Source organism: Peromyscus californicus, unplaced genomic scaffold (genome assembly GCF_007827085.1).
Source record: "Peromyscus californicus insignis strain IS unplaced genomic scaffold, ASM782708v3 Scaffold_6__1_contigs__length_162567912, whole genome shotgun sequence".
Classification (NCBI taxonomy): Eukaryota; Metazoa; Chordata; class Mammalia; order Rodentia; family Cricetidae; genus Peromyscus; species Peromyscus californicus.
In genome coordinates, this window is record NW_026294584.1 from 87,890,140 (window position 1) to 87,914,374 (window position 24,235).

At 47.2% G+C, this 24,235-nt stretch overlaps 3 protein-coding genes and 1 long non-coding RNA gene across 7 annotated transcripts in view; 1 reads left to right on the forward strand and 3 right to left on the reverse strand.

Moving 5' to 3' along the window:
* Positions 1–722, reverse strand: part of Elmod3 (ELMO domain containing 3) — a 35,470-nt gene extending 34,748 nt beyond the window's left edge. For both annotated transcript variants that reach the window (XM_052719008.1, XM_052719007.1), the window contains exon 1: positions 609–722. In XM_052719008.1, coding sequence (XP_052574968.1) covers positions 609–662 — 54 coding nt within the window. In that variant the 5' untranslated portion in view covers positions 663–722. The remainder of the gene's footprint in view (positions 1–608) is intronic.
* On the reverse strand, positions 690–24,235 carry Tgoln2 (trans-golgi network protein 2). 3 transcript variants are annotated; one of them, XM_052719026.1, is made up of 5 exons: positions 24,103–24,235; positions 23,002–23,867; positions 21,679–21,762; positions 3,409–3,537; positions 690–802 (listed from the first exon to the last, which is right to left on the reverse strand). In XM_052719026.1, the coding sequence occupies exons 1-4, from the start codon at positions 24,146–24,148 to the stop codon at positions 3,508–3,510; spliced, it is 1,026 nt and encodes a 341-aa protein (XP_052574986.1). In that variant the 5' UTR covers positions 24,149–24,235; the 3' UTR covers positions 690–802; positions 3,409–3,507. The 3 variants fall into 3 exon arrangements, with proteins under 3 accessions (XP_052574986.1, XP_052574985.1, XP_052574987.1); XM_052719025.1 differs by having other exon boundaries at positions 785–895; XM_052719027.1 differs by lacking the exons at positions 690–802; positions 3,409–3,537 and adding an exon at positions 15,835–19,444.
* Retsat (retinol saturase) lies at positions 4,354–15,842 on the forward strand. Its single transcript, XM_052719004.1, has 11 exons — positions 4,354–4,687; positions 7,513–7,695; positions 8,027–8,268; positions 9,199–9,400; positions 10,200–10,397; positions 11,920–12,039; positions 13,047–13,185; positions 13,468–13,577; positions 13,657–13,823; positions 13,956–14,115; positions 14,353–15,842. Exons 1-11 carry the CDS (start codon positions 4,519–4,521, stop codon positions 14,490–14,492), a joined length of 1,830 nt encoding a protein of 609 aa, XP_052574964.1. The 5' UTR covers positions 4,354–4,518; the 3' UTR covers positions 14,493–15,842.
* On the reverse strand, positions 10,699–13,079 carry LOC128098216 (uncharacterized). The gene is made up of 2 exons (XR_008214165.1): positions 12,985–13,079; positions 10,699–11,636 (listed from the first exon to the last, which is right to left on the reverse strand). It is a non-coding gene; the product is annotated as an uncharacterized LOC128098216 (long non-coding RNA).

A 24,235-nucleotide genomic window follows, 5' to 3' on the forward strand; every position in this document is an offset into this window, starting at 1 on the left:
ACAGACATACATGCAGGCAAAACACCAATGCACATAAAACAAACAAATAAATAAAAGCTAACTAAGACAGTCAGCCAAAGCCAATGATCGACAGGGAAGAAAATAGTAAGTTAATTGATGTGAGTCCAAGCAATAGTGATTTCTTAGGGAATTTCAGACACCATCCACCGCCCTCAACCCAGGCAAAAGGAAACAAGGTTCTCTGAGTCACCCAGAAAACAAGCTACCACCTACAGGTGGACAGAATCTTCTGCTTTTCAGACAGGGTCTCTGTAGCCCAGGCTGACTTGAACTCATATGTAGCCGAGGATGACCAAGAATTCCTGATCCTTTTGTCTCTACCTCCCAAGTGTTAAGTTCACAGCTGTCCCCCATGATGGCTTAGTGTCTCCTGTCTCTGCCTGCCTGCCTGTCTGTCTCATCCAGGGAATGGAACTATAGTTGTGGGCACACTAGGCAAGTGCTTTCCTGCTGAACCTTCAGCCCAGACTCTCCTAGAACGAAGATATACGATCATTTTCCCTAAATATTTCTAAAACCCCACATTCTCTGGCTCATGAACAGTAGAGCCCCAAACAGCACCTTCTTTTCCAAGTAGGAGTCCTCACCTGTCCATCTCGGAGTTCGCTCTCCGTCCCGAAAGAGCAAGGTTTTTCATTCATGACTCCAGATCACTGGTTCCGATGAGCCATGTCCTCGGGCTCCGGAAGGGTTTGATATGATGGTCTGAGGTCCACAGCTACCAGGAGAGCCACAGGCACAAGTGCGCTACCTTTGCTTTCCTTTTTGGCAGTCATTCAGGCTACAAGTAAGAAAACAGTCCCTTTGTGCCATCACCAAGGTGCAGGTTTCTGTGAGTCTTGAAAGGAGCCCCTGGGGACTGTGAAGCCTCACTCTGGAAAAACAGAGATCGGGGGGAGGGTGGGGAGAAGAAGAAAAAACTGGCTTCGTCAGTTATGCCTCCATTCAAGGGGGAAAGGACTTTAAAAACCTTTCATCAACTGTGAATCTATTCTAAATAAACAAGATGCTTAGCCAGATGTCTACTGTTTACTGCCCACACCACAGGACTGGATGGGCCATACAGGGTACTGGGGGGCAGGGGTGGACTGTCAGTGTCTATTCTAAGTAGTGGGGTCTGTTTCTGGCCACGATGTCACTGAGACCTAGCTGGCTGATAGGGGTGAGGCTAAGTGGTGGTTGCACTTTACTGAAGAGCTCTAGCTTTGTTCAGATCTTAGACATAGGTGGAGCTCTGAGGCTTATGATCCTGAACCTGCTTCCTGGAGTAATAGAAAAACTCAAAATGCATGATATCCTAACCTTGCCAAACCAAAATGATCAACTCTGTGTGTGTGTGTGTGTGTGTGTGTGTGTGTGTGTGTGTGCGCGCGCGCGCGCGTACCTGTGTGTGTGTGTGTGTATACCTGTGTGTGTGTGTGTGTGTGTGTGTGTGTGTGTGTACCTGTGTGTAGTTGTGGCGCTGGGGATCAAATTCAGGTCTTCATACATGTCAGGTGAGTGTTCTACCACTGAGCTACATCTCCAGCTCAACTTATGTGTGTGCACACACATGCACATTCCTGTGTGTGTAGGTGTACATCTGTTTGTGTGAGGGGGTAAGAGGACAACCTCAGCTGTGGTTCCTCAGGGTCCTGTCACCTTAGTTTGTTCAGAGAGGATCTCTGATTTGGAACCCAATGAGCAGGCTGGGCTGGCCGCCCAGTGAGCTTTAGAGATCTGCCTGTCCCCACTGTCCTAACGCTGGGATTACAAGCATGTGCTCCCACACTACCACACCCAATTCAAAAGATATTATTTTTATTTGTGTGGATGTGTGTGTGTCTGCCATGTATGTACAGATGTCCACAGGGTATTAGATCCCCTGGAGCTGGAGTTATAGGTGGTTGTAAGCTGCCATGTAGGTGCTGAGAACCAAATCCTGTTCCTCTGCAAGGGCAACAAATGTTCTTAACTGACGAACCCTCCCCACTTCTGAGATAGGGATATAGATATAGAGAACAGGATATAGACGTAGTTCAGTCTGGCCTCATACCTGCTATGTAGCTAAGGCTTGCTTCTACTTCTCAAGGACTGGGACAAAATGCTGTGGAAAAGCTCAGAACTCTAGCCCTCCTCTCATGTCTGCCTCAGGACTAGGGCGGGACAAAGATCATATCTTAATCATGAGGGAACTAGACATCATGGATGCCTATCACACCAGACGTTTGTGTCAAGCAGAGACAGTCTTCTTCTCATGGACAAGAGCTTCCAAGATCTTAGTGGCAGGGATTGATATGTGGGGCTCAAGATAAAAACATGAGGCCTGGGATACAGATCAGAAGTAAAGCTATTGCTTATCATGTGTGAGGTCCTGGGTCCAACTCCCAACACTGAAGGAAAAAAAGAAAAGAAAAGAAAAGCAAGCAGGAAAAAGAAGATCAGAGATCATTCTCAATATGGTAGTGTATGCCCCTGGAGGTAGAGGCAGGAGGATCACTGTAAGTTTGAGGGCAGCCTGATCTACCTAGAGTTCCAGGCCAGCTGAGGCTACATAGCAAGAGTTTGTCTCAATAAAAAACAAAATAAGGGCAGGTGAAATGGCTCAGTGGGTAGAGGTGCTTGCCGGCAAGTTTGGTGACCTGGGTTCAATCCCCGGAGGGACCCGCATGGTAGAAGAAGAGAAACAAGTTGTCTTCTGACCTCCACACATGCACCACGGTGCACACCATTCCACTCACCCCCTACTACATAAAATTAATACAAAACCAAACAAGGGACTGGGAAGATGGTTCAGTGGGCAAGAGAGCTTGCTTCAGGTGTAAGGACCTGAGTTTGGCTCCCTAGCATTATGGGGGATGAAGATAAAATGACTGCCGTTTCTGGGCCTAGTTCCAGCAGAGCCCCAACTTCAAAGGTATAAGGCATAGAACAGGGCATTTGGCAGTCCTCCTTTGGTCTTTCTGTTTCTATATGGGTATGCATACTCACACCCACACACCGAATAGTCAGGTGGAAAGGCTGGCATTGGCGTATAGTGGCAGGACACTAGGTTCAACCCTTAATACTGAGGGAAAGAAAATGTGGGTGGAGGGTTTTCATACAATTGAAAAATCATACTTCACAGGCTCAAAGGACTAAGGCAGGATCTCCACAGAGTCAGCTCTCGACTGGGGGAATATGATCTATATTCTCCAAGGACTGGCTGCCAGTAATACACTGGACTCATTGTCAACTTTTGGGCTGGATACCTGACTGTCTGTGATCTCGGAAGGATGTGGTAATCCTTTACCTGTAGCACCCCAGGAACTAGCTTTCTCTCCTTGGAACCTCAGCATCTACCTCTCTTTTCCTTTCCTCCCATCTTGGCCTGGATGACAGCACAGGATGACACACACATCAGCTAACCTGGCAGAGTAACAGGTAGGTAGGACAGCGGCAGTCTCAGGAAGGCTTTCCTCTTACTGTGTGGGAAACAAACCAAGTAGCACAGAAGCATGACTTGCTTTACACAGTCGACTGGAGCCCTGCTGGGATCTGTAAAAGGGACAAAATACGCAAAGTTATGAAGTCACTCTTCCTGGTAGTTGGTATTTGAGGAAATGAATTTCCTATAAAAAACAATCAGTCTCAAATCAAGTACTTATTTCAGACCTACTTTCTTCAAAGGGCAACGTTAAGAGGGTAGGATATCTAGACTGTCCGCTGGAGCTAACCTAAAGAGGTGATTTAGAAGCTGGTTTATCCTTAAAGGCAAATGCACACATAGGTATGATCCTTGACGGTCTTTCTTGAGGCTTGTTCCTAGGTGGCTCTGTACTTTGAGGCTCCTACAAAGTGATCGCGATTAGGGGATCCAGGTAGGGGCAAGTTCAGGGACCAGTGTAGTGACAGACAAAATCAGGAGAGCGCCTGCGCAGTTCTCAACAGGGGTCTCAATTCATCAAAAAACCCAGACAAGCGGAGGCTGTGGGGACTTGGGGACAGAAACTTTCTCACTGCTTGTAAGGGGAAAGTGGAGGAAAGCAATGAATTGCCTCCGAGGTTTCAGCGAATCCATCGCAGAACTGGCACCAGGACCCAGGTCTTGTCTGCCTCCCAGGCGGGATCTCTCTCAGACTTGCAACTTTCAGCCTTGTGTGTCCCCGCGGCGACCACTTCCATCCCACATCGTCCCCTTCACCCTCATCTCCCTCACCCCAGCCCTGGCTCACCGGACGCGTCCCCAGCGTTCCGGTTGGGATCCCACATCCCCTGCGGGGCCTCATCGCGCAGGCGCTCAGCGCCTCCTGTCCCGTGCTAGAACTACATTTCCCAACAGGCAATGGAAATCCCGCGCCTCAAACGTCATATGAAGAGCCAGGATGGACAAACTTCATCAGTTTTGCGAGGGCATTGGTCAAAGTTCCTGGACCCTCCTTTGGTGTTCTTCCAACAACAAACTGGTGGGGCGGAGCTTCAGTCATAAAAACCGAGCTCAGACGGAAAGGACGCGTTCTTCCGAGCCCACGAAGCAAGATGTGGGTCGCCGTACTACTGCTGGCCGTGCTGCTGCTGGCGGTCTTCCGCAGAGTTTACGTGGGTCTCTTCGGCGGAAGCTCCCCGAACCCCTTCGCCAAGGATGTCAAGCGACCCCCTGAACCCCTGGTGACCGACAAGGAGGCCAGGAAGAAGGTTCTCAAACAAGGTCAGCTGGAGGGACTGTGGGTTCCAGGACTGCTCTCGGGCCTTCTGCTCATGCAGGGCACGGACCTCCGTCTCCCCATTTAAAAAAAGTACTGGGAAAACTCACTTACACACGGAGGCTCCACTTCTCAGTGTTCTTTGCTCCTGAAGGTTTGGGTGTAGGCATTAATTACCCTTGGCACGCCAAGATGTTGGCATAACCTAGTTGGAATCTGTTCGGCTAACAGCTCACACAGAATAAGACACTTTTCCCCTACTTGGTTCTAGAACCAACTTTTTCCTATGCTCCTGTGCAAGCTCGGGGGTATTGGGGAGCAGCACAGAAAATTTTCCCAGCAAGCGGTTTGACGGGAAAAGTGTAGTAGTCTCAGTTAATAGGATTAAAACTTGACTATAAAACTTCTGAGTTTCACTACTGCTTCAGGATAAGAATCTTACCCTCCAGTCAACCAGCCATCATTAAAACACGTGTAGAGTTGCTTCCAAGGTTTTTGGTTTTTGTGTTTTTGAGACAGGTCTCCCTTTTGCACCAGAGCTGGCTTCAAACTCACTATGAAGCCCAGGGTCAAACTCGGAGCAGTCCTTTGGCTTTTGCCTACAGGATAATGGGATCACAAGCATGCATCAACATGCCTGGCCTTCAAGGTTTTAAGGAAATGTTAGAGCTGGGAAAAGTGGTATAACATTTTAATTCCAGCCTGAACTATACAGTGAGACCTGTCTCTACAAACACCAAAACAACCAAAACCCTCAAATGTAAAACCTTCAAAAAACAAACAAGGATCTCTTGTTTGACCTCCAGGGGCCTCTTGCTTGTAAATTTTAGCCTAGGCTAGCCTCAACTCACTACTGCAAAAAAACAAACAAGGATCTCTTGTTTGACCTCCAGGGGCCTCTTGCTTGTAAATTTTAGCCTAGGCTAGCCTCAACTCACTGCTGGGGACTGACCTTGAACTCCTGGTCCTTGTGTGTCTACTTCGTAAGGCATACTACACCCAGTTATTTTATTGTTACTGCACCCAGTTATTTTATTGTTACTGTTTGTGTATTTAGGAAGGGGTGAAGATCTTATACTTGTATTCCAGGCTAGCTTAAAACTTGCTACGTAGGCCAAGCATACCTCAAACTCATAGTGATTCTCCTGCCATCAGAAAGATTACAGACAGTGGTATTACAGATATAAGCCACCATGGCTTGAGCAGTGTTTTTTGTTGTTGTTGTTGGGTTTTTTTTGTTTTGTTTTTGAGACAGTGTCTCTATGTAGTTCTGGCTGTCTTGGAACTTGCTATACAGATCAGGCTGGCCTTGAATTCACTGAGATTCTTCTTCCTCTGCCTCCTGAGTGCTAGGACTAAAGCTGTGAGCCCCTATACCTGGTCTTGGGCAGTGATTTTTTTTTTTAACACTGAAAGGACTTTTTTATTTTTAAAAATTTATTTAATTTATCATGGTGGTGGCAGTGCATATCTTTAATTCCAGCACTTGGGAGGCAGAGGCAGGCAGATCTCTGCGAGTCTGAGGCTAGCCTGGTCTACAGAGTGAGTTCCAGGACAGCCAAGGCTACACAGAATCCCTGTCTTGAAAAAGCCAAAAAAAAAAAATTATTTTATTTTATGAACATTGGTGTGAAGGTGTTGGATCCCCTGGAACTAGCGTTACAGACAGTTTTGAGTTGCAATGTGGGTGCTGGGAATTGAACCCGAGTCTTCTGGAAGAGCAGCCAGTTGCTTTTAATGGCTGAGCCATCTATTCAGCCTGACTTTTTTCTTTCTTCTTCTTTTTTTTTTTAAATTTTTTAAAATTTTTTATTTTTTTGCAATTGTAATTGGGCAGTGATTTTTTAATGAACAGGTTTTGCTGGACATAGTGGCACATTCCTGTAATCCCAGTGCTGGGGAGGAGAGGCAGGTGGATCTCTACATAGGGAGTTCCAGGCCAGTTAGGGCTGCATAGTGAAACCCTGTCTCCAAAAAACCCACATCAAGGAAAGAAAATAAATCAAGGTGGAAATGAAGGAAGAGAACAGGAGAAGACAACAAAAACCAAGTCTTGTGTTGGATGTGCTTCCCAGTTTGGGTCTGTGTAGGTGTCCTGCCATACCAGCCGTCCTCCTTTTCTGGCTGGTGCTGTGTGACTTCTCAGAATAACAGCTCTGAGCAGCCCTGCCTGCCCCACCTCCATTGGCATGCATAGACCTTGCCTCTTCCAAAGAAACTCAGTTCCCTGAGCCAGCAGCGCGCACACGCGCACGCACGCACGCACGCACGCACGCACGCACGCACGCACGCACGCACGCACGCACGCACACCCACCCATCCATTGTTTCCTTTCCTTGCTTGCATTCATAGAAATGTCTCCACTTAGATTACAATGCGTGTACTGGTGCCATCTTTCTGGTTTTGTTCTACAGTAGTTAGCTGATTCCTACTTTCTTTGAAAGGTATAAAAATCCCCAAGTACATAGTAGGGTTTAAGACCCAGCTCATCACTATTTTGCCTGCCTGGTCCTGAGTATTCCCTGATAAAGTGTTTTGAGACATCTTAATCAAGAATTCTGTGCTGAACTGCCCTAGACGGGTCTGTCCTGTTTTGAGACTGTGTCTAATGAGCCCAGGCTGACCTCCAGTTCAGCTGTATAACTCAGGATGACCTTGAACTCCTAATCCACCTTCCAAGTGCTGGCATCACAGGAGTGACCACCATGCCCAGCTTGCCTTAGAGATTTCTTACATAGTACAAGCTAGAGAAGTCCCCTCCGGCTTCTCTGACATCTCTGCCTTCCTGTTCTCGTCTGAGAAGCCCACCTCTGTCTCCTCCATTCTACAGCATTCTCAGTCAAGCGAGTACCAGAGAAGCTGGATGCCGTGGTGATTGGCAGTGGCATTGGGGGGCTGGCCTCAGCTGCGATTCTGGCTAAAGCTGGCAAAAGAGTCCTTGTACTGGAACAACATAGCAAGGCAGGAGGCTGCTGTCATACCTTCAGGGAAAATGGCCTTGAATTTGACACTGGTAAGGCTTATGTGAAAAAGGGTTGGGATCATGGCTCTGTCTTTAGAAGGCTAGGAATGGGCACTATGGAGTGATATGGGGCACACACAATAGGGTAATATGGGGGCACCTCTATGTTTTGGAGATCCCAACTTCTTTCTGGGCATCTCCATTTCTGTCTGGCCTGGCAAGCATTGGGTGGTATATATTCTGGCACATTCCTATAGAAAGGGTGGGCAGCCCTCTCTGGGCATGAACTTGGCCAGGCAGGGCAACCTCTTCCTTAGTTGGCACATTTCCAGGGCCCGATGCCCTTATCCCTGTGCCTCCTTTTCTTTCCACCTCCCAACAGGAATCCATTACATTGGAAACATGCAGGAAGGCAACATTGGCCGTTTTATCTTGGACCAGATCACTGAAGGGCAGCTGGACTGGGCCCCCATGGCCTCCCCTTTTGACATAATGATACTAGAAGGGCCCGATGGCCGAAAGGAGTTTCCCATGTACAGTGGGAGGAAAGAATACATCCAGGGCCTTAAGGAGAAGTTCCCTCAGGAAGAAGCTGTCATTGACAAGTACATGGAGCTAGTCAAGGTAGCGTGCACCATGATCAGCATCCCCAGTTTATTTCCACCAAGACTGACTTTTTCATTGGTGAAGTAACTGGTTGGGAGGGACTGAGTTGGGGAGGCAGGCAGGCAGGACTAGTCATGTCTGTCTTGAATCTAGTGTACACTTGTATATGCCTGCACCCTGCCAGACTCTTCAGCTGCTACCCTCACTCTGGCCTCTAGATGGTACCCCTGGGAAGTCAGGCTTTGAGGGAGTCCTGAGATGAACCAGACTCCTTGTTTTGTGATTTTTTGAGACAGAGTCTCACAATGTAGCCCTCACTGGCCTGGAACTTAGAGAGATCCCCCTGCCCCTGCTGGGTGTATGCCATCAATCACACATGGACCAGGATGTTTGAAAGGAATTTGAGGGCTGGAAATGGCTCATGCTTATTAGCATGTACAGAACTCTGAAGTAGATCCCAAGCACCCCTTAAACTGGACCTGGTGGTGTATCCTGTAATCCTAGTACTCAGGAGGCAGAAGCAGGAGGATTAGGAGTTCAAGGTCACTGGGATATATATGGGACTCCATGTGAAAAACCATTTTTTTTTTGAGCAAGAAATGGAAGAGCAAATATAGTCTCATTTTAGTGTGAAGAATGAGAAAAATTTAGGGTCCATTTATTTGCTGTTAGTGTTTTATGGTGAGGGAGACAGTCTTGCTATATAGTCCTGGCTTGGGTGTCAGTGTGTAGCTCTGGTTGCCTTTGAACTCATGGCAGTCCTCCTGCCTTAGCTCCTCAACTGTTGGGATCACAAGCCTGAGTCACCATGCCTGCCCAGCTTAAATTTTTTTAAGTCCAGAAATTCAGCCACGAGTAAGTGTTGCTGGGCCTGCAGTCAGTGCTGGCTGTTGGAGTGATGCCTAGCTACAGCGGTTTCGAAGACTCACTCTACCCGTTTTTCCCCAGGTGGTATCCCGTGGAGTCTTCCATGCCATCCTACTGAAGTTCCTCCCGTTGACCTTGACTCAGCTCCTCAACAAGCTTGGGCTGCTGACTCGTTTCTCTCCCTTCTGCCGAGCATCTACCCAGAGCCTGGCCGAGGTCCTGCAGCAGCTTGGGGCTTCCCCCGAGCTCCAGGCTGTTCTCAGCTACATCTTCCCCACTTATGGTGGGTGGCTACTGGCCCAGGCTCTTCTAAGCTGCTGCCCTCCCAACGTTTGGTCTTTCTTTCCCATCTGCCTAGCTGACAAGCCAGAACAGACTAAGGTCTGCTGGAGTTTGAAGATAAGGGCTGAGAAGTCTGACCCCTGCTGGACTCTGGTAGAAATTCTTTTTTTCTACTTTCTAGATTTTTCTTCTCCCTTTTCTTTTTTCTTTTTGTCTTCTGGGCAAGCTTTGCATTCTTGTAGTCAAGGATGCCCTTAAATTCCTGATCCTTCTGCCTCCACCTCGCTAGTGCTAGGATTAGAGGTATTTGCCACTATGCCTGGTTTATGTGGTGCTGGAGATCAAATCAGACCTTCCTGCATGCTAGGAAAGCATCCTGCTAATTGAGCTACATTCCCAGTACATTTTCTCCCCCACATCCCTCACTCCTCTGAGACAGGTTCGGACTTTGTTCAGGCTGGTCTGGAACTCTCCGTAGCCGAGTCTGGCTTTGAATCAGTGATCCTTCCATTTTAGCTTTTGAGTGTTGAGATTGTAGGCATGTACTGTCACACTGCTCCAGGGCGATTTGTCTCTTTAGCCAACAGTGTCAGTGACTTCCTTGGTCTTGGCAGGGTAGTGGTTTTCGGGGAGTATTATTTATATTCCCAATAAACTTGGTATCTTCCCTGGGCCTTCGGGAGCATTTGGATCCTGGGATGGACTCACGTGGCCCTTCACAGGAAGCCCTGTTTCTTCCTGCATGGTGCCAAGTGACTGCTTTTGCCTGCTCACCTTTTCTTTCCTTCTTCCTTCTGTAGGAGTAACCCCCAGCCACACGACCTTTTCCTTGCATGCTATGCTGGTTGACCACTACCTACAAGGGGCATATTACCCCCGAGGAGGTTCCAGTGAGATTGCCTTCCATATCATCCCCGTGATTCAGCGGGCCGGGGGTGCAGTCCTCACCCATGCCACTGTACAGTGTGTGCTGCTGGACTCTGATGGGCGAGCCTGTGGTAAGAGTGCTGCACTGAGCTGTGGGGTCCGTGGGCTGGGGTGAAGGAGACTTGGGGTCTCCCTATAGATGAGCCAGCCTGTTCATGCAAGGTAAGAGAGAGGCTGGAGTCTAGGCTGCTGAGATAGCTCAGTGGATAATGTTCCAGCCACTAGACCTGATGAGCTCAGTTTGATTCCTACAGTCTACATGTTGGAAGGAGGGAACTGACCCTGCAAGCTGTCCTCTGAGCTCCACATGTGGACTGCAGCACCTCACTCCCACACAGAATAAAGGAAGAAAAATACAATTTTTACAGAAGATCAGGTTTGGCATAATGGTTTTATGAGAATAGCCAGAGATGACGCTGGACACACAGGCTACAGCGGATCACAAAACTTTGGTGTTTCATGAAGGTTGAGTCATCCGGGGAGTATTGTGGACGTAGAACTTGGCAGCAGTGAAGGAAGGCCCGGGACTCCATAGAACCAGTGTTCTTGGGACGGCAAGACATGGCTAAAGATAAGCAAGTCCATACGGGTGGGCGGGAAGAGCTGGAGGAGAAGGCAAGCACAGACGCGGCTGAGCCCAGGCCCGCTTTGCTGCGGAACTTCCAGGGCTGAGAAAGTAGGGTCTGTCCCAGGAGACATCTGGATAGTGTGGCTATAGACAGAACTCATCTTTTGAGGCAGGGTCTCATGTGGTCCAGGCTAGCCTCAGATTCACTAGCTAGCTGAGGCTGTCCTTAGAACTCCTGATTGTCCTGCTTCTACCTCCTAAATGTTAGCATTACAGGCATATGTCACCATGACATGGCTACAACTATAGCCTTGAGAGGAATGTATTTGAGGCTTTCCTGGATTTTGTTTTATGGGGGGTAGGGGTGCACTGAACCTAGGACCTCACACATGCTAGACAAGGGCTATACCATTGAGCTACATCCCCAGCCCTTAAGTGTTTTCCATTGGCACAGAGGTTGTGCTTAATCTGCTGCTGTTTTAGCCAGCAAACGTGGCTCCGCAGTTCCTGGCCCTCTTCTCTGGCAGCAGCCCAGCTACTCAGGCCGCGCCCTGGCGGGAATTCTGTTCCCGCAGACACTGGCTATGTTGTTGCCACTAAATACAGCGTTTAACTAAGTCTGTATCGTTCTACTTATCAGTGAGACTCGGGGGTCAAAGGCTGGGATAAGCTCAGAGAGGTTGAGTAGCAGCTGGCCGACCTTCTCTCTGCCGGCGTCTCCAAAAGAGAGCGTTCTTCTGCTCTGCCAAAACAAAAGAACCCATGCTACACTAAGCCCCTCCTACTACTTCCCGTGCGTTTATCATCTTACAGACACCCTATGACTCTCTGTGATTACTTTCTGTCAGCTAGTTGCTCACTCGGCCTCCTGACCCAAAGTTGATTTTATTTAATTAATGCAGACGCAAACTCGGGGCTCACAGTGTGATCAAATATCCCACAACACTTAAGAGAGATCTGGAGAAGGGTGTAGGCCCTTTTCTTCTTGAACTCCCAGCAGCTCAGCCAACTTCTTGTGCCTACAGGTGTCAGCGTGAAGAAGGGACACGAGCTGGTGAACATCCACTGTCCCATTGTCATCTCCAGTGCAGGACTGTTCAACACCTACCAGCACTTACTGCCCGAGAGTGTCCGCTGTCTGCCAGGTAAGAGGCTGGACTTCCGAACTGACATTTCATCTGTGGAGCTTACGACTCAGCCTGGGTTATAACTCTTCTTGGGCACCTCTCTGACTGTCTATCTCTGGTCTGTGTTACCAGCACCATAACATTTACATATGGGGAACCCAGGACCACACAGGGGAATAAGCCCTTCACAGAGGCAACAGCAGGGCTCTGAGGGCCCTGTTCTGTCAGATGCAAATGTCTGGACTCTATACTTCAGGCTGAGAAACCAAAGCCTGTATATTTGCCTTCCTTTGCCTGAGAAACTGGGATTTTAACAGAAAGGGACTCACTTAAAGGATGGAAGAGGGCTGGGGATGAAATTCAGTTGAGTAGAGCGCTTGCCTAGCATGCATCAAGCCCTGGGTTTGATCCCCAGAACCAGGCAAGACAGCGGTGGTGGATTTGGCTGTAATCCCAGCACCCTGAAGGTGGAGGCAGGAAGATAGGAAATTCAAGGTCATCCTTGGCTCCATGAGACCCTGCCTCAACAAACAAAACAAGGCCCATTGAGATGGTTCAAAGGGTAAAAAAGCACTTTCTGCTAAGTCTGGTGATTTGAGTTAGATCCTCAAGAGTGGAAGAAGATAACCAAGTTGTCCTCTGACTTTACCCTGCACATCCAGACATGCACTTATCCATGCACACCTACAATTAAAAAAAAAAAAAATCTAAACATCTAAAGAAGAGGATGGAGACAGCCTGATTGTCCAGAGGTGCTGAGTTAGCTGTGCTGGGAGCCAGCACCTATGTCTAAAGGTGCACAGAGCAGAGGTGGAAAGAGTCTGAGGCTATGTTTGACATGGTCAGGAAGAGACAGAAGAGCAGGTCCCTGGAGAAATAGCTGTAAAAATGGCTAGGTCTCTACCCTAGCTGGCAGCTGAGTAGCAAGCTGCAGATCAGAAAAGGGAACATCCAGAGGCTGACCTGGCAGGGAGCCGGTCTGGCCACAGCTCCTGCAGTGCAATCCTCACTGGCTCTCTCTCCAGATGTGAAGAAGCAGCTGGCAATGGTACGGCCCGGCATGAGCATGTTCTCAGTTTTCGTCTGCCTGAGAGGCACCAAGGAGGAATTGAAGCTTCCGTGCACCAACTACTATGTTTATTTTGACACAGACATGGACAAGGCGTAAGATGTGAGGGGTTGGAGAGGACTGATGGCACTGGACCTTAACCACAAGACCCCGCTTCCACCCTTGACACAGTTCTAGGAATAAACAGGAGGATATGTGTTGAGGGAGGAGGTGCACAGTCCCCGTGTACTCCTAGAAAGGCTTTTTATCCCAAAGCTGTGTCTGTTTCACCCCGTGGGGAGTATGGACCATCTTTTAGGTGGTGCTGGTGGCTTTGGGCAGGGGTGGGGTAGGGGGGTGGCCTAGAGATTGGCAGTCACACCTCCCCTCATCCACAGGATGAAACACTATGTCTCTATGCCCAAGGAAAAGGCTCCAGAACACATCCCCCTTATCTTCATTGCCTTCCCATCAAGCAAGGACCCAACCTGGGAGGACCGATTCCCAGGTAGGGCTCTAGGTCCAGGGGGAGTTGGGTGTGGGGCAAGGGAGGGCCAGGCTGCAGTAACATGGCCTTATACCTGCAGACCGGTCCACAATGACTATGCTGATACCCATGGCCTTTGAGTGGTTTGAGGAGTGGCAGGAAGAGCCAAAGGGCAAGCGGAGTGCTGACTATGAGACACTCAAAAGCGCCTTCCTGGAAGCCTCTATGTCCGTGGTCATGAAACTGTTCCCACATCTGGAGGGCAAGGTAGGGCTGACATACAGAGTGCTTTGTCTTTTCTTGGGTTCAGGGATAAAGCCTGAGGTAACAAGAGTCCCAAGGAAGGAGCAGCCCCTGCAATTCCCTTGCTCACTCTGCCCTGCCCTTTTGCCTCCTTAGGTGGAGAGTGTGACTGGAGGATCCCCACTGACCAACCAGTATTATCTGGCTGCTCCCCGAGGTGCTACCTATGGGGCTGACCACGACCTGGCTCGTCTGCATCCTCGTGCAATGGCTTCCCTAAGAGCCCAAACTCCCATCCCCAACCTCTACCTGACAGGTACAGTGCCTCACTTTGCTAGAATCTGGGCTTCCTTCTTCTGTTCCCATCCTCAGGGCTCCTTGGCCCCTTCAGCTCCCATGCCAGGAGCTGGGCTGCCTTGGCTGACTACAGTCCTGGGGTGGAGCTGAAGCTGTCTCTCTTTGGGTGGCCTTGATGTGGAGGGATGAACACAAGAACCCTTGCTCTATCTTCATATGGGTAGACATTTCATGGGTCACCATTTTTGCCTTCTAGGACAAGATATCTTCACCTGTGGGTTGATGGGGGCCCTACAAGGGGCCTTGCTGTGCAGCAGTGCCATCCTGAAGCGGAACTTGTACTCAGATCTGCAGGCTCTTGGCTCAAAGGTCCGGGCACAAAAGAAGAAGAAGTAGTCAGAGATAGGCCAGAGGAATGGCACCTTCCCCAACGCCTTTCTCATGGCGTCCTCCTGCAGCACTTCCTTGTGCATATACCCAAAGCCACTTTGTTTCTGTAACTGCTGTAAATCAAGCTCTTCACCTTTGCACCCTGCATTTCTACTTAAGGCCTAGTGTGGGCTGCATAAAATGTATCTCTGCTTGACCTTGTAAACACACCTAATACTACTACAAGTTTGATTGTAATGTCTAACTACTAACTTTCATTTCTTTATATCCTAGTAGTTGGTAATAATATCACTCAAGGATTAGCAAATTGCATTACACGGTTAAATGAACTGTATAGGTATAATATCTTGCACAAGATTAGAAATATATGTACAGCATTTTCTAACAATCAATCTCAAATTTGTATAAATATATATAATTTGTATGCAATATACAAAAATCCAATCCCATGTAAAATACTTAAAAAACTAGTAGCTCTTCTCCTTTGCACCTTTCATTTCTACTGAAGGCCTAGTGTGGGCTGCATTGTCTCACGATGAAGAATGCTCCCATGCCTTCCGCACACAACACTGAGCAAGGGTCAGGCTCCCAGAACCCCTGAGGGTGTTGGCTGGTAGAGTAGGTCCAGTAGGCTATTGGTCAAGTCCTCCCTGAAGTTTTTTGCTCCTACCCTGTTGTGCTCCTACAGTGTTGTGCTGCTGTCTGTCTGTCAGTGGGAAGGATGACTAGCATGGGTTTGGGTGCCAGCTCTCTCAAAGTGAGCCAAGAAATTCTCAGCATTAAGCTTTGTCCTCTGATAGAAGCAGGCTGAAGGAGCGTTCCAATCAAAGACATACCAAAAGACACCACTGCACCAACAAAATGAGATTTTGACTAGAGAATGGCCAGCCTGGTAGGGAGGGGACAAGAGTGGAAACACTGGGCCCAAATACAGGAAGCCCAATGTGCACAGAGCCTAGAGATGGCATTTGTAGTTGCTGGCATATAGTAAAAACCGAGTATTGTTTCCCAAAATGCTTGGAGTCAGAATTCCTTCCGATTTTGTAGTATTTGCATACTGATGAGATAACTTGGGGAATGGGATCCAGGACTAACCTCAAATTCATTTGTTTCACATACATAGACCAGGCATGATATCTTATGTAATATTTTGAAAATTTATGAGCATTCTATGATCTGTCATATGAGTTCATGTTATTAAAAAAGCTTGCTTTGGATTTTAGAACAGAGATTCTCAACTATATGAATAAATAGGAAAGTGGGTAAAAGTGTAAAACCTTTCACTTATGTTAAACGGGTACCAATTTTAGTTCATTTAAATATAGAATTAATACATGTAATGTTTCAATGCTTTGATATCTGAAGTTTATTTGGTTTTTGCTCAATAATGACATGAAACTACACTGAGATGCCATTTACAGAAGCTCAGTAAAATATACTGAAAAATACTTATTATACCACAATAAGCTTTAAAAAAATAAAATTAAACCATTCTCGTTAAGTTACAAAAAAGGTGAAAATACAAAACATGACTAACAGTGACAGTCTACTAATGGGTAGGCAAACAAGGAAAACAATCTCCACAGTCACTCATGTACTTAACATGGTGGTTTGAATTAAGTTCCGATCACAGTGTGAGGAGGCCACCTTCATGGCTGGTTTGCTATGTCATGCAAGCTGAGGAGTTTCTCAAAACTACAGAGTTTCTAAGCTAAAATACTTAGGAGAGTCACATCTGAGCAGGGAACTAAAGGAAGCGAGTCATCCTGATGTAGCTAGTTAAACCTCAACATCTCTTTACAGCTTTCTTTTGTTTTTTGAGACAGGCTCTCACTGTGTAACTCTGGCTGCCTTGAACTTGCTATTCTAGACCAGGTTGGCCTCAAACTCACAGTGATCCTCCTGCCTCTGCCTCCTGAGTGCTGGGTTTAAAGACTTCCTTCACCACGCCTGACTCCTCACAGGTTTCTTACGGCAATGCCAAACTGAACCTTCCTAGCAAGAGTTTATGTCAGGGAACAACACAGTAACACACTTAGTTTGGTCCAGAAGTGGCTTCTATAATCCACAGCAGGAAAATAAACTATTACCATCAAGGACAGGTAGGTTCCCTAAGAAATTGCCCTTCAGCCAAAAGCTGAGCAGGAGAGCAAGCTCAGAATAGTCTACAGGAGTGCTGCTTGAGGCTTCCTACATGCCAGCCCAGCCCCTGGTGTGGATGCCTCAGCTGGGCCATCACCAGCTACACACTCTAGGAAAATATGCTTCAAGTATTCTACCTTTAAAGAACAGTCCTGAAACTGACTTTTCTTTGGTGGGAGCCATCTCCTTACAGTGGAGCTTTTCAAGTGAAACCAATTCCACTGTACTCTGTCAGCACAAGAAATATTTGTCAGCAGTCCAGGGGGGAGGCTTTGTAGACTCTGGCAACATTTCATGTGTATGTCCACTTGCTGGCAATCTTGGATCCTGAAAATCAATCTTTCTTCTTGCCTCTCAAAAGCAAAGTCAACAAGTTTAAGGTCACAGAACCAGTAGCCAGGAGCGCCGGTTTCAGTTACATCTCCAAAAAGAAATTTGACCCCTTAAGTCCCTGGGGGTTTTCACAACACTAAACAGATACAACAAAGACAATGGCTGTCTCTCAGGGCTTAGTTTTCTTGGGGAGACCACAGCAACATCAGAACTAGTCATGCTGAAGTTCCAAGATGAAGGAGACAAAAAGCTATCAGTATGGAATGAGAAAAGCCAATCCACCGTTGAAGCTAGGAAGGAACATAAGCAAGTGAGCTGAGTCCTTCAAAACACAAGGACCTGGGTAAGCTGAAATGAAGGGGAAAGCCTAATCATAGAGCAACCATGAGAAGCTGGAATACAGAGGCCATGATGAGGGCAGAAGCAGAGAAGCAGTGTGGGTCTGAATGATGAAGCCAAAGAATCTAGTCTAGAATACAACTTCAGACAGAAGGAAGCTTCAGACCAGTGCACAAATTCTGGAAAGATCAATGTTTCCAAAACTGGCATGAGAAAAGGTCAGGAGAACAAAATGAAGAGTATATTTAGATACTTTCTTTAAAAAAAAAGGGGGGGGACTTCTGTGATAAGAAAAATGTTATTAGTTTGCAGTGTGGAGTTTTCAGATGATTAAAGAAACTGAACAATAGGTAGAGGAGCTTCATAGGTACAAGTGAGAAATTCTGGTTGGATGAAAACCAGACAATGTAGCTGAGTTATTTAGCATAGAGCAGAAGTGGGTTCTTGGGAAGTAGGCTTCCTAAGATCCTAAAGATAAAGATGAGTCAGAAAGGATAAATGGATGATTTGTTGAGGAGACAGTCAAAGCAATAGAGACCTGGCTTTGGGCACCCTACTCCCTTCCCACCATAAGGCCAAATTTGCGAGAGACACCCAAACTGTCAACATGCATGGACCCCAGCATCCACTATTCCCAAGTGTAAGAACAAGGTGAGACTGAGCTGTTAAATTTGGAGCTCTGTGAACTGAGTAACCTTGAGAGACAGGAGGAAAACAGACCAAGGCGAGTCTAATGTCAGGAGGAGGAAGCAAGGGATGGAAGCAAGAGCAACCAGGACAGGATAAGTACGGGCGTGCAGACAGGCTGGAGGGAAGCCTGCAGAGGCGCACAAACAGGTCTAAAGAGGAAGAGAAAACGGGAAGGGGGAGCTAAAGAGATGCTAGGGAAAGCTGAAGGAGACTGAGAAAGGCTTCCTCAGCTTGGAAAGTTAATAGTAGACTTGTGCGCAGCTGAGAGAATGGTAGCAACGATCTTATTTCCAGAAGGCAACCTGCCAAGAATACAAACTTCTACTTCAAGCACAAGCTGCAGTCAGCACAGGGAAAGAATCCCAGACTGTTTCTTCTTCAGACTGACTTCTCCCATCGTATTTTCCCTCTTGCCATTCTTTCCACATCCCTGAGATTAGCTGAGACTCTTCTTTCTTTAGGCATGACCATATAGACTGGAATAAAACTTCAGACAGCATAATCCAAGACATCCTCAGTTACATCAGGGAACCTGCTTGGTTTCTTACAGTTTCATGACGAGGTGTCACAGGAGAGAAACGATTTTACTCATTAACTTGGCATCTTGGATGGGAGGACCATTAAACCGAGCAAGGAAAAATGTGGAGAGTGTAGTTAGTTCCTAAATATCTATCTATCTGCTGTGGGCAATAAAGGAAATGGAGTTTGTGGAAACCCTCTTTCATGCAGACCAAATCCCTTCTATGTATTTCCTTCCACAAAGCATGAACCTGCCCCTTTCCAAGGAGTGCCTTCCTATTGGGGTGACTGTATGCAAGAACATACTGGTTCAATGATCATCACCTTATTAAGCAAAACAAAGCGAAAGCCCATGGAACAGTGTTTTTACTTTCAGAAACCCCAAGTTCCCTTCTACGCTAGTACAACCAAAGAGTGCAAACTTTCAGAAAAATATCCAGACTGTCAGATGGATCAGACTTTAACACTCTTTAAAGTTGCTACTCTGCTTTGCAGCTGAGGCCTCTGTAGAGAATAAGTGTTCAAAGCCCTCTGCCCATAAGCATCTCACCTTCTAGACCTTGTCTAGAAAGCACCTCCCTGCAGTTCCCTCCTAGAGCTGCAAAGATAAAAAGGCTATGGGAGGGTGGTCCATCGTGTGGCCTGCCTAGGGTGGGGTCTTCCTTTGTTCACAGCCACGTTTCCACATGTTCCCTCCTCACACTCCAAGAAAGAAAGGATGATGGAACACATCAGCAAAAGGGAACACAAAAGTAAATAAGACATCACCAGAATACAATGTCACCAAAGTGCAGGTGCAAAACCTGAAGCAATCCCGTCTCTGCCAGCCCAGACTTGCCACCAGACCCCAGAGGAGGTCAGTCTTTTCATTCTCTTGATTCGGAAACAAATCAGCAGGGAGGACAAGGTTCTTGCAGACAAGAAAACAATCAAAGCTGAAATGAGAGCAACACGTTCCATTGGTAACGTTCACCTTTTTCAGGGAAATATACTAGTGTTGTGATTTTGAAACTGAGGTTTAGGTGAAATGTCAGAATTGGCTTTTTTTTTTCTTTTTCTGGAACTGAGGACTGAACCCAGGGCCTTGCGCTTGCTAGGCAAGCGCTCTACCACTGAGCTAAATCCCCAACCCGAAATGTCAGAATTAAACTCATCCACCACCACGAAACAGAGTGAATAAAAATACAGGAGTCACATTAGTGAATATTAAAATCAATTTGAAATAAAATATGTACTAGAAAGTTAGACATTTAGCTAATGTGGTGGCTCATACCTGTAATCCCAGCACTTAGGAGGCTGAGGCAGAAGGATTATGAATTTGAGGCCAGCATAGATTACATCATGAGTCCTGAGATACAGTGAGAGACTGTCTCAAAAAACAAAAAAAAAAACAAAATAAGCTAGTGATTGACAGGAGAATGAGAGATACTTCCTTCAGCAGGGCAGCCACTGGTAAGGTGCCCATGCTCCTGTGAACAACTCCTAAGGAAGGTCACTGGGTCATTTTAAAAAAGTGTACTGGGAGTTGAAGAAATGGCTCAGTAGTTAAGAGCACTGGCCGTTCTTCCAGAGGTCCTGAGTTCAATTCCCAGCAACCACATGGGGGCTCAAAACCATCTGTAATGGGATCTGATTACCTCTTCTGGTGTGCCTGGAGACAGGTCACTCATATCCAATAAATAAATAAATTTTTTTTTTAAAGTGTGCTGGAAAGACAGTTGAGCAGTTAAGAGCACATGTTGCTCTTGCAAGGAGTGGGGTTTGTTTCCGAGCACCCACACAACAGTTCACAACTATCCTTAATTCCAGTTCCAGGGGATTCAATGACTTCTACTGGCACCAGGCACACCTGTGGTACATATACATACACGCAGGCAAAACACACACATAAAGCGAAATAAATAAACCCCAAAAATGTTACAAATGTAGAGGGGGACAAGAAAGAGTAAGGGGTGATGGTAAATATTATCTAAACCACACACACACACACACACACAAACATGTAGTGAAACTGTGTAATTAATACCTGCTAATAAAGAAACAAATGATGGCAGGTAGGTAGAATTAGGGCTTCTACTTTATACTCTCCTGTATTGTTCTGAGTAATTTTCATGTGTATTGTTCTCTTTCCAACTAAAACAAAATTCAGGAGGAAAAATCCTTAAAAGCCAGTTATCAAGGAAAGTAGCAGGCCAGAGCTAACTGTGAAGTTGACCTAGTTATGACAGATCTCTGAGCAGTGACTTAGTCTATGGTGCTGTGAAATGGGCAGGTGAACTGTTCCCTGCAGGAAGTCTCGGAATCGATCCTGTCTGGGTCACCCACTCTTCTTTGCCCATATCCTTCCTGTTGCTTAACAGAACAGGGCAGGTGCCTGTGGTAGCAGCTAATAGACTGACCATACAGTTACCTGTGGGGAGAACCTTCCTCAGCTCCTGCTGCTGAGGGATGGAAGGCAGGTTCCTCTCCCTGGCAGAGACAGATTGGCCACAATAAGGAGGCGAAGCCTGTAGTGCTGACCTGCGTGTGGGGTTACGTGAGGTCTATGTGCTTCTGGGCTCATCTGCTTTGAGAGAGTTGTGATCTGGGACTTTGCTGCCCATAGTGTAGTCTGGAAGCATCTGGTAATCCCCAGAAATGAGGACATAGCCCACACTTAGTGAATCAGATCTGGCTTTTTTTTTTTCTTTAAGATTTATTTATTTATTATGTATACAGTGTTCTGCCTGCATGCCAGAAGAGGGCACCAAATCTTATTACAGGTGGTTGTGAGCCACCATGTGGGTGCTGGGAATTGAACTCAGAACCTCTGGAAGAGCAGCCAGTGCTCTTAACCTCTGAGCCATCCCGCCAGCTCCAGATGTGGCTTTTTATCACAATGCTCAATGTCTATGGCAATGCTCATGTGTCAAGATACTATCAGATGCTGGTGTTGCCTTTGAGTGGAAACTCAGGACAAAAACAAATAAAAGAAACAAACAAACAAAATCACATTTCCAAACAGATCTGTTTATCTGTCAAATCTAGCTCTAACTTTGTAGATAAATATGTAGTCTATGGATGGTCCTATTTGCAGTCTCCAAGGACTGGGGACATTGACAGCAGCATCCCCAGAAGTGGCCCAACTCAAGTTTCACATCCCTCCTAGACCTGGCTCCTCCTTCCTTACCTTTAAGTTCAAACGCTGGTAGTCACTGGCCTTTGGCCTCCGAGTGACTTTGGATCTTTTTCCTTCTAGGGCAAAAGCAATAATCTGAGGAAAGGAAAGAGAAAACAAATTAACACTTGGCTCTGTAATGACGTTCTTCAGTTCCTGAAATCAGAGGCAACTACCTAGATCCACAAAGAGGCCTATTTAAACTGTCTATACGTTCTCCCTCTCTCTCTCATTTCAGTGCTGGAGTTCAAATAAGGCCTTGTGCATACTAGGCAAATGCTGTATCAAGCACGGGATAGAGCACTGTAGTAGAATGCTTGCCTAGCATGCACATACCTGAGTTCAACCTCCAGCACCACAAAAGTAATAAAGTTGTAAAGATTTTAAAAGGAGCTCGGTTATACTATTTAATAGGGATCAACAGATGGAGGGTGTAGCCTATGGGCATCTGTATGATTTAATTGCAGGGACAGAATCAAAGGTCTGTCAGTCCCCTTGCCAAAGAGCTCTAGGTCAGGTCTTGGGGGGGGCGGGGGAGAAGCTCGTAATCACTGATTGCTTCCTATCTACAAATACATGTTTTTATCCTACATGTTGCTTCAACAACTTCACTCTGATTTACCACGCTCATCATAAACATTTGGATGGAGAATGAAGAATGCACTTTTACTAATGGTCTTCCCTCATTCTTTATAGCCATATGCCCAATGGCCATCACAAATTGAATTCTCTAATTAAATCAGGTTACTGAAATTATCTTCTAAATCTCTTGGCTCACTAGGAAATACAATCATTTTCTCATCGGAGTTGTTTCTAAAGGACATGGGTGCCACTTTAACCTCAAAGACATTTAAGCAGTTTCTAGGTTTGCTTCTAACTCTTGTTGGTTACAGAAGAGCTGTCTGTGGGCTTTATGCTGCTGGTATTAGAGCCTATGTAACTGAAAACATTCTGTCTACAGATGGAAGACAGTTGGGATGGAAGCTAGAAGTGGTAACTGTCTCAAGCATGGAAAAAAGGGAAGAGGTCTACATATCAAGAACTCAGGTCCACAAAGGCTGTGAAAGATCTGAGTTCCAAGTTATGGGAGGAGAATCTCAATTAGGTCAGGTCATGATTCATGTCCAACTTGGCACTTTACAGCAGAAGTCACAGGAAACAGGTCACATGATGAAAACACATGACTTACAAAACTAGCGTTTTGTAAGCCCTAACAGGGTCTGAGGAAAAACTGAAGTTGCTCTTCAAATCCTTGGAGCTCACACGCAGATGAGTGACATATAGCTGCCCATGCGCCAAGCTCTCAGGGTTAGGGAAATCCCAGTCTCCTCTTACCTTCCGTTTGTTGTGGTAAGCAATATAGAGGACAGCAACAAGAACAGCTGCAGTCACCAGATATGCAAAGAAATGGCTGCTTTCTGCACTGGTGTTTCCAGAATTGTCCTTATAAGAGTCATCCTTCTCCCCATTCATAGAATCTGTAAGTGACCCCTCTCGGTTCTCACTGGAGGAAGGGTCCAACACCTTTTCATTCTCTTCTTCAAGTGGTGAGCCCTCTTCTGGCTCTGTATCACCCTCATCAGTCTCCTTGGTTTCCACATCTTCAGTAGGCTCTGAAGACTTGTCTCCTACCTCTGGCTTTAAAGAGAAGTCGGAGTCCCCCGCCGGTCTCTCCCCAGATTCAGTTTTGGAAGTAAGCGTTGGTTTCTGTCCTTGTTCAGCCAAGTCGGTTTTGTCAATCTTAGGAGTCTCCTTATCTGAGGAGGGTTTGGAGATGGGCTTGTCCGAATTAGCTTTTGTGGACTTCTTTGGATCATCTTTTGCGGGCTTCTGCTCAGGCTCCTCCTGTTTGGGGTCGGTTGGCGGGGGCTGCTGTGCAGTCCCAGTTGACGTGGTTTGTGCTTTCTCGGGCTGATTTTTGGGACCAACCGGCTCTCTTGCGGAGGTAACCTGCTGTCCAGATCCCGCCGAACTGGCAACTGCTGCCGCAGTCGGCTCCACCAGAGTCTCCGGGCCTACGTTAGGGGACGACTGCCTCTGCGCGGTCTGCCCGCCAGGCTCTTCCTGCTTAGAAGACGCTTTTTTCTCAGGAGGCGGGGGCGTGGGGGTCTGACTGGAGTCTTTTTCTACAGAAGGCTGAGCCGGAGGATTATCTTGACTTGGGGTGGCGTGTGTCGTAGGAGCAGGCGGCGACTCAGTTCCTGAAACAGAAAAAGCAGTAAGTCCTCGGAAGAAAAGGCCGGGAGAAGAGAAGGGGGCTTGACGTCTCCGAGCTGGAAGAGCTCAGTGGTGATGGCCGAATGGGAGAAGAGCGGAGATGGCCAGAGTCGGGTCAGGCAAGGAGGACGCCAGCTCCGGTAGCGACCCGCCCAGGTGAAGACGGGGGAACCTAAGGGAGAGAGTGGGATGAGCTTGGGGGGGGCGGGGGGGTCTTACTCGCCACTGCGACATTCAGCAGGAGCAACGCAACCAGGAACCGCATCCTGGAGTCTGCGCTTCCGCCCTCTACTGCTGACGTGAGAGCGGCGCAAGGGACTTGGAGCGCGTGGCCCCTCCCTTTCCGGTGGGC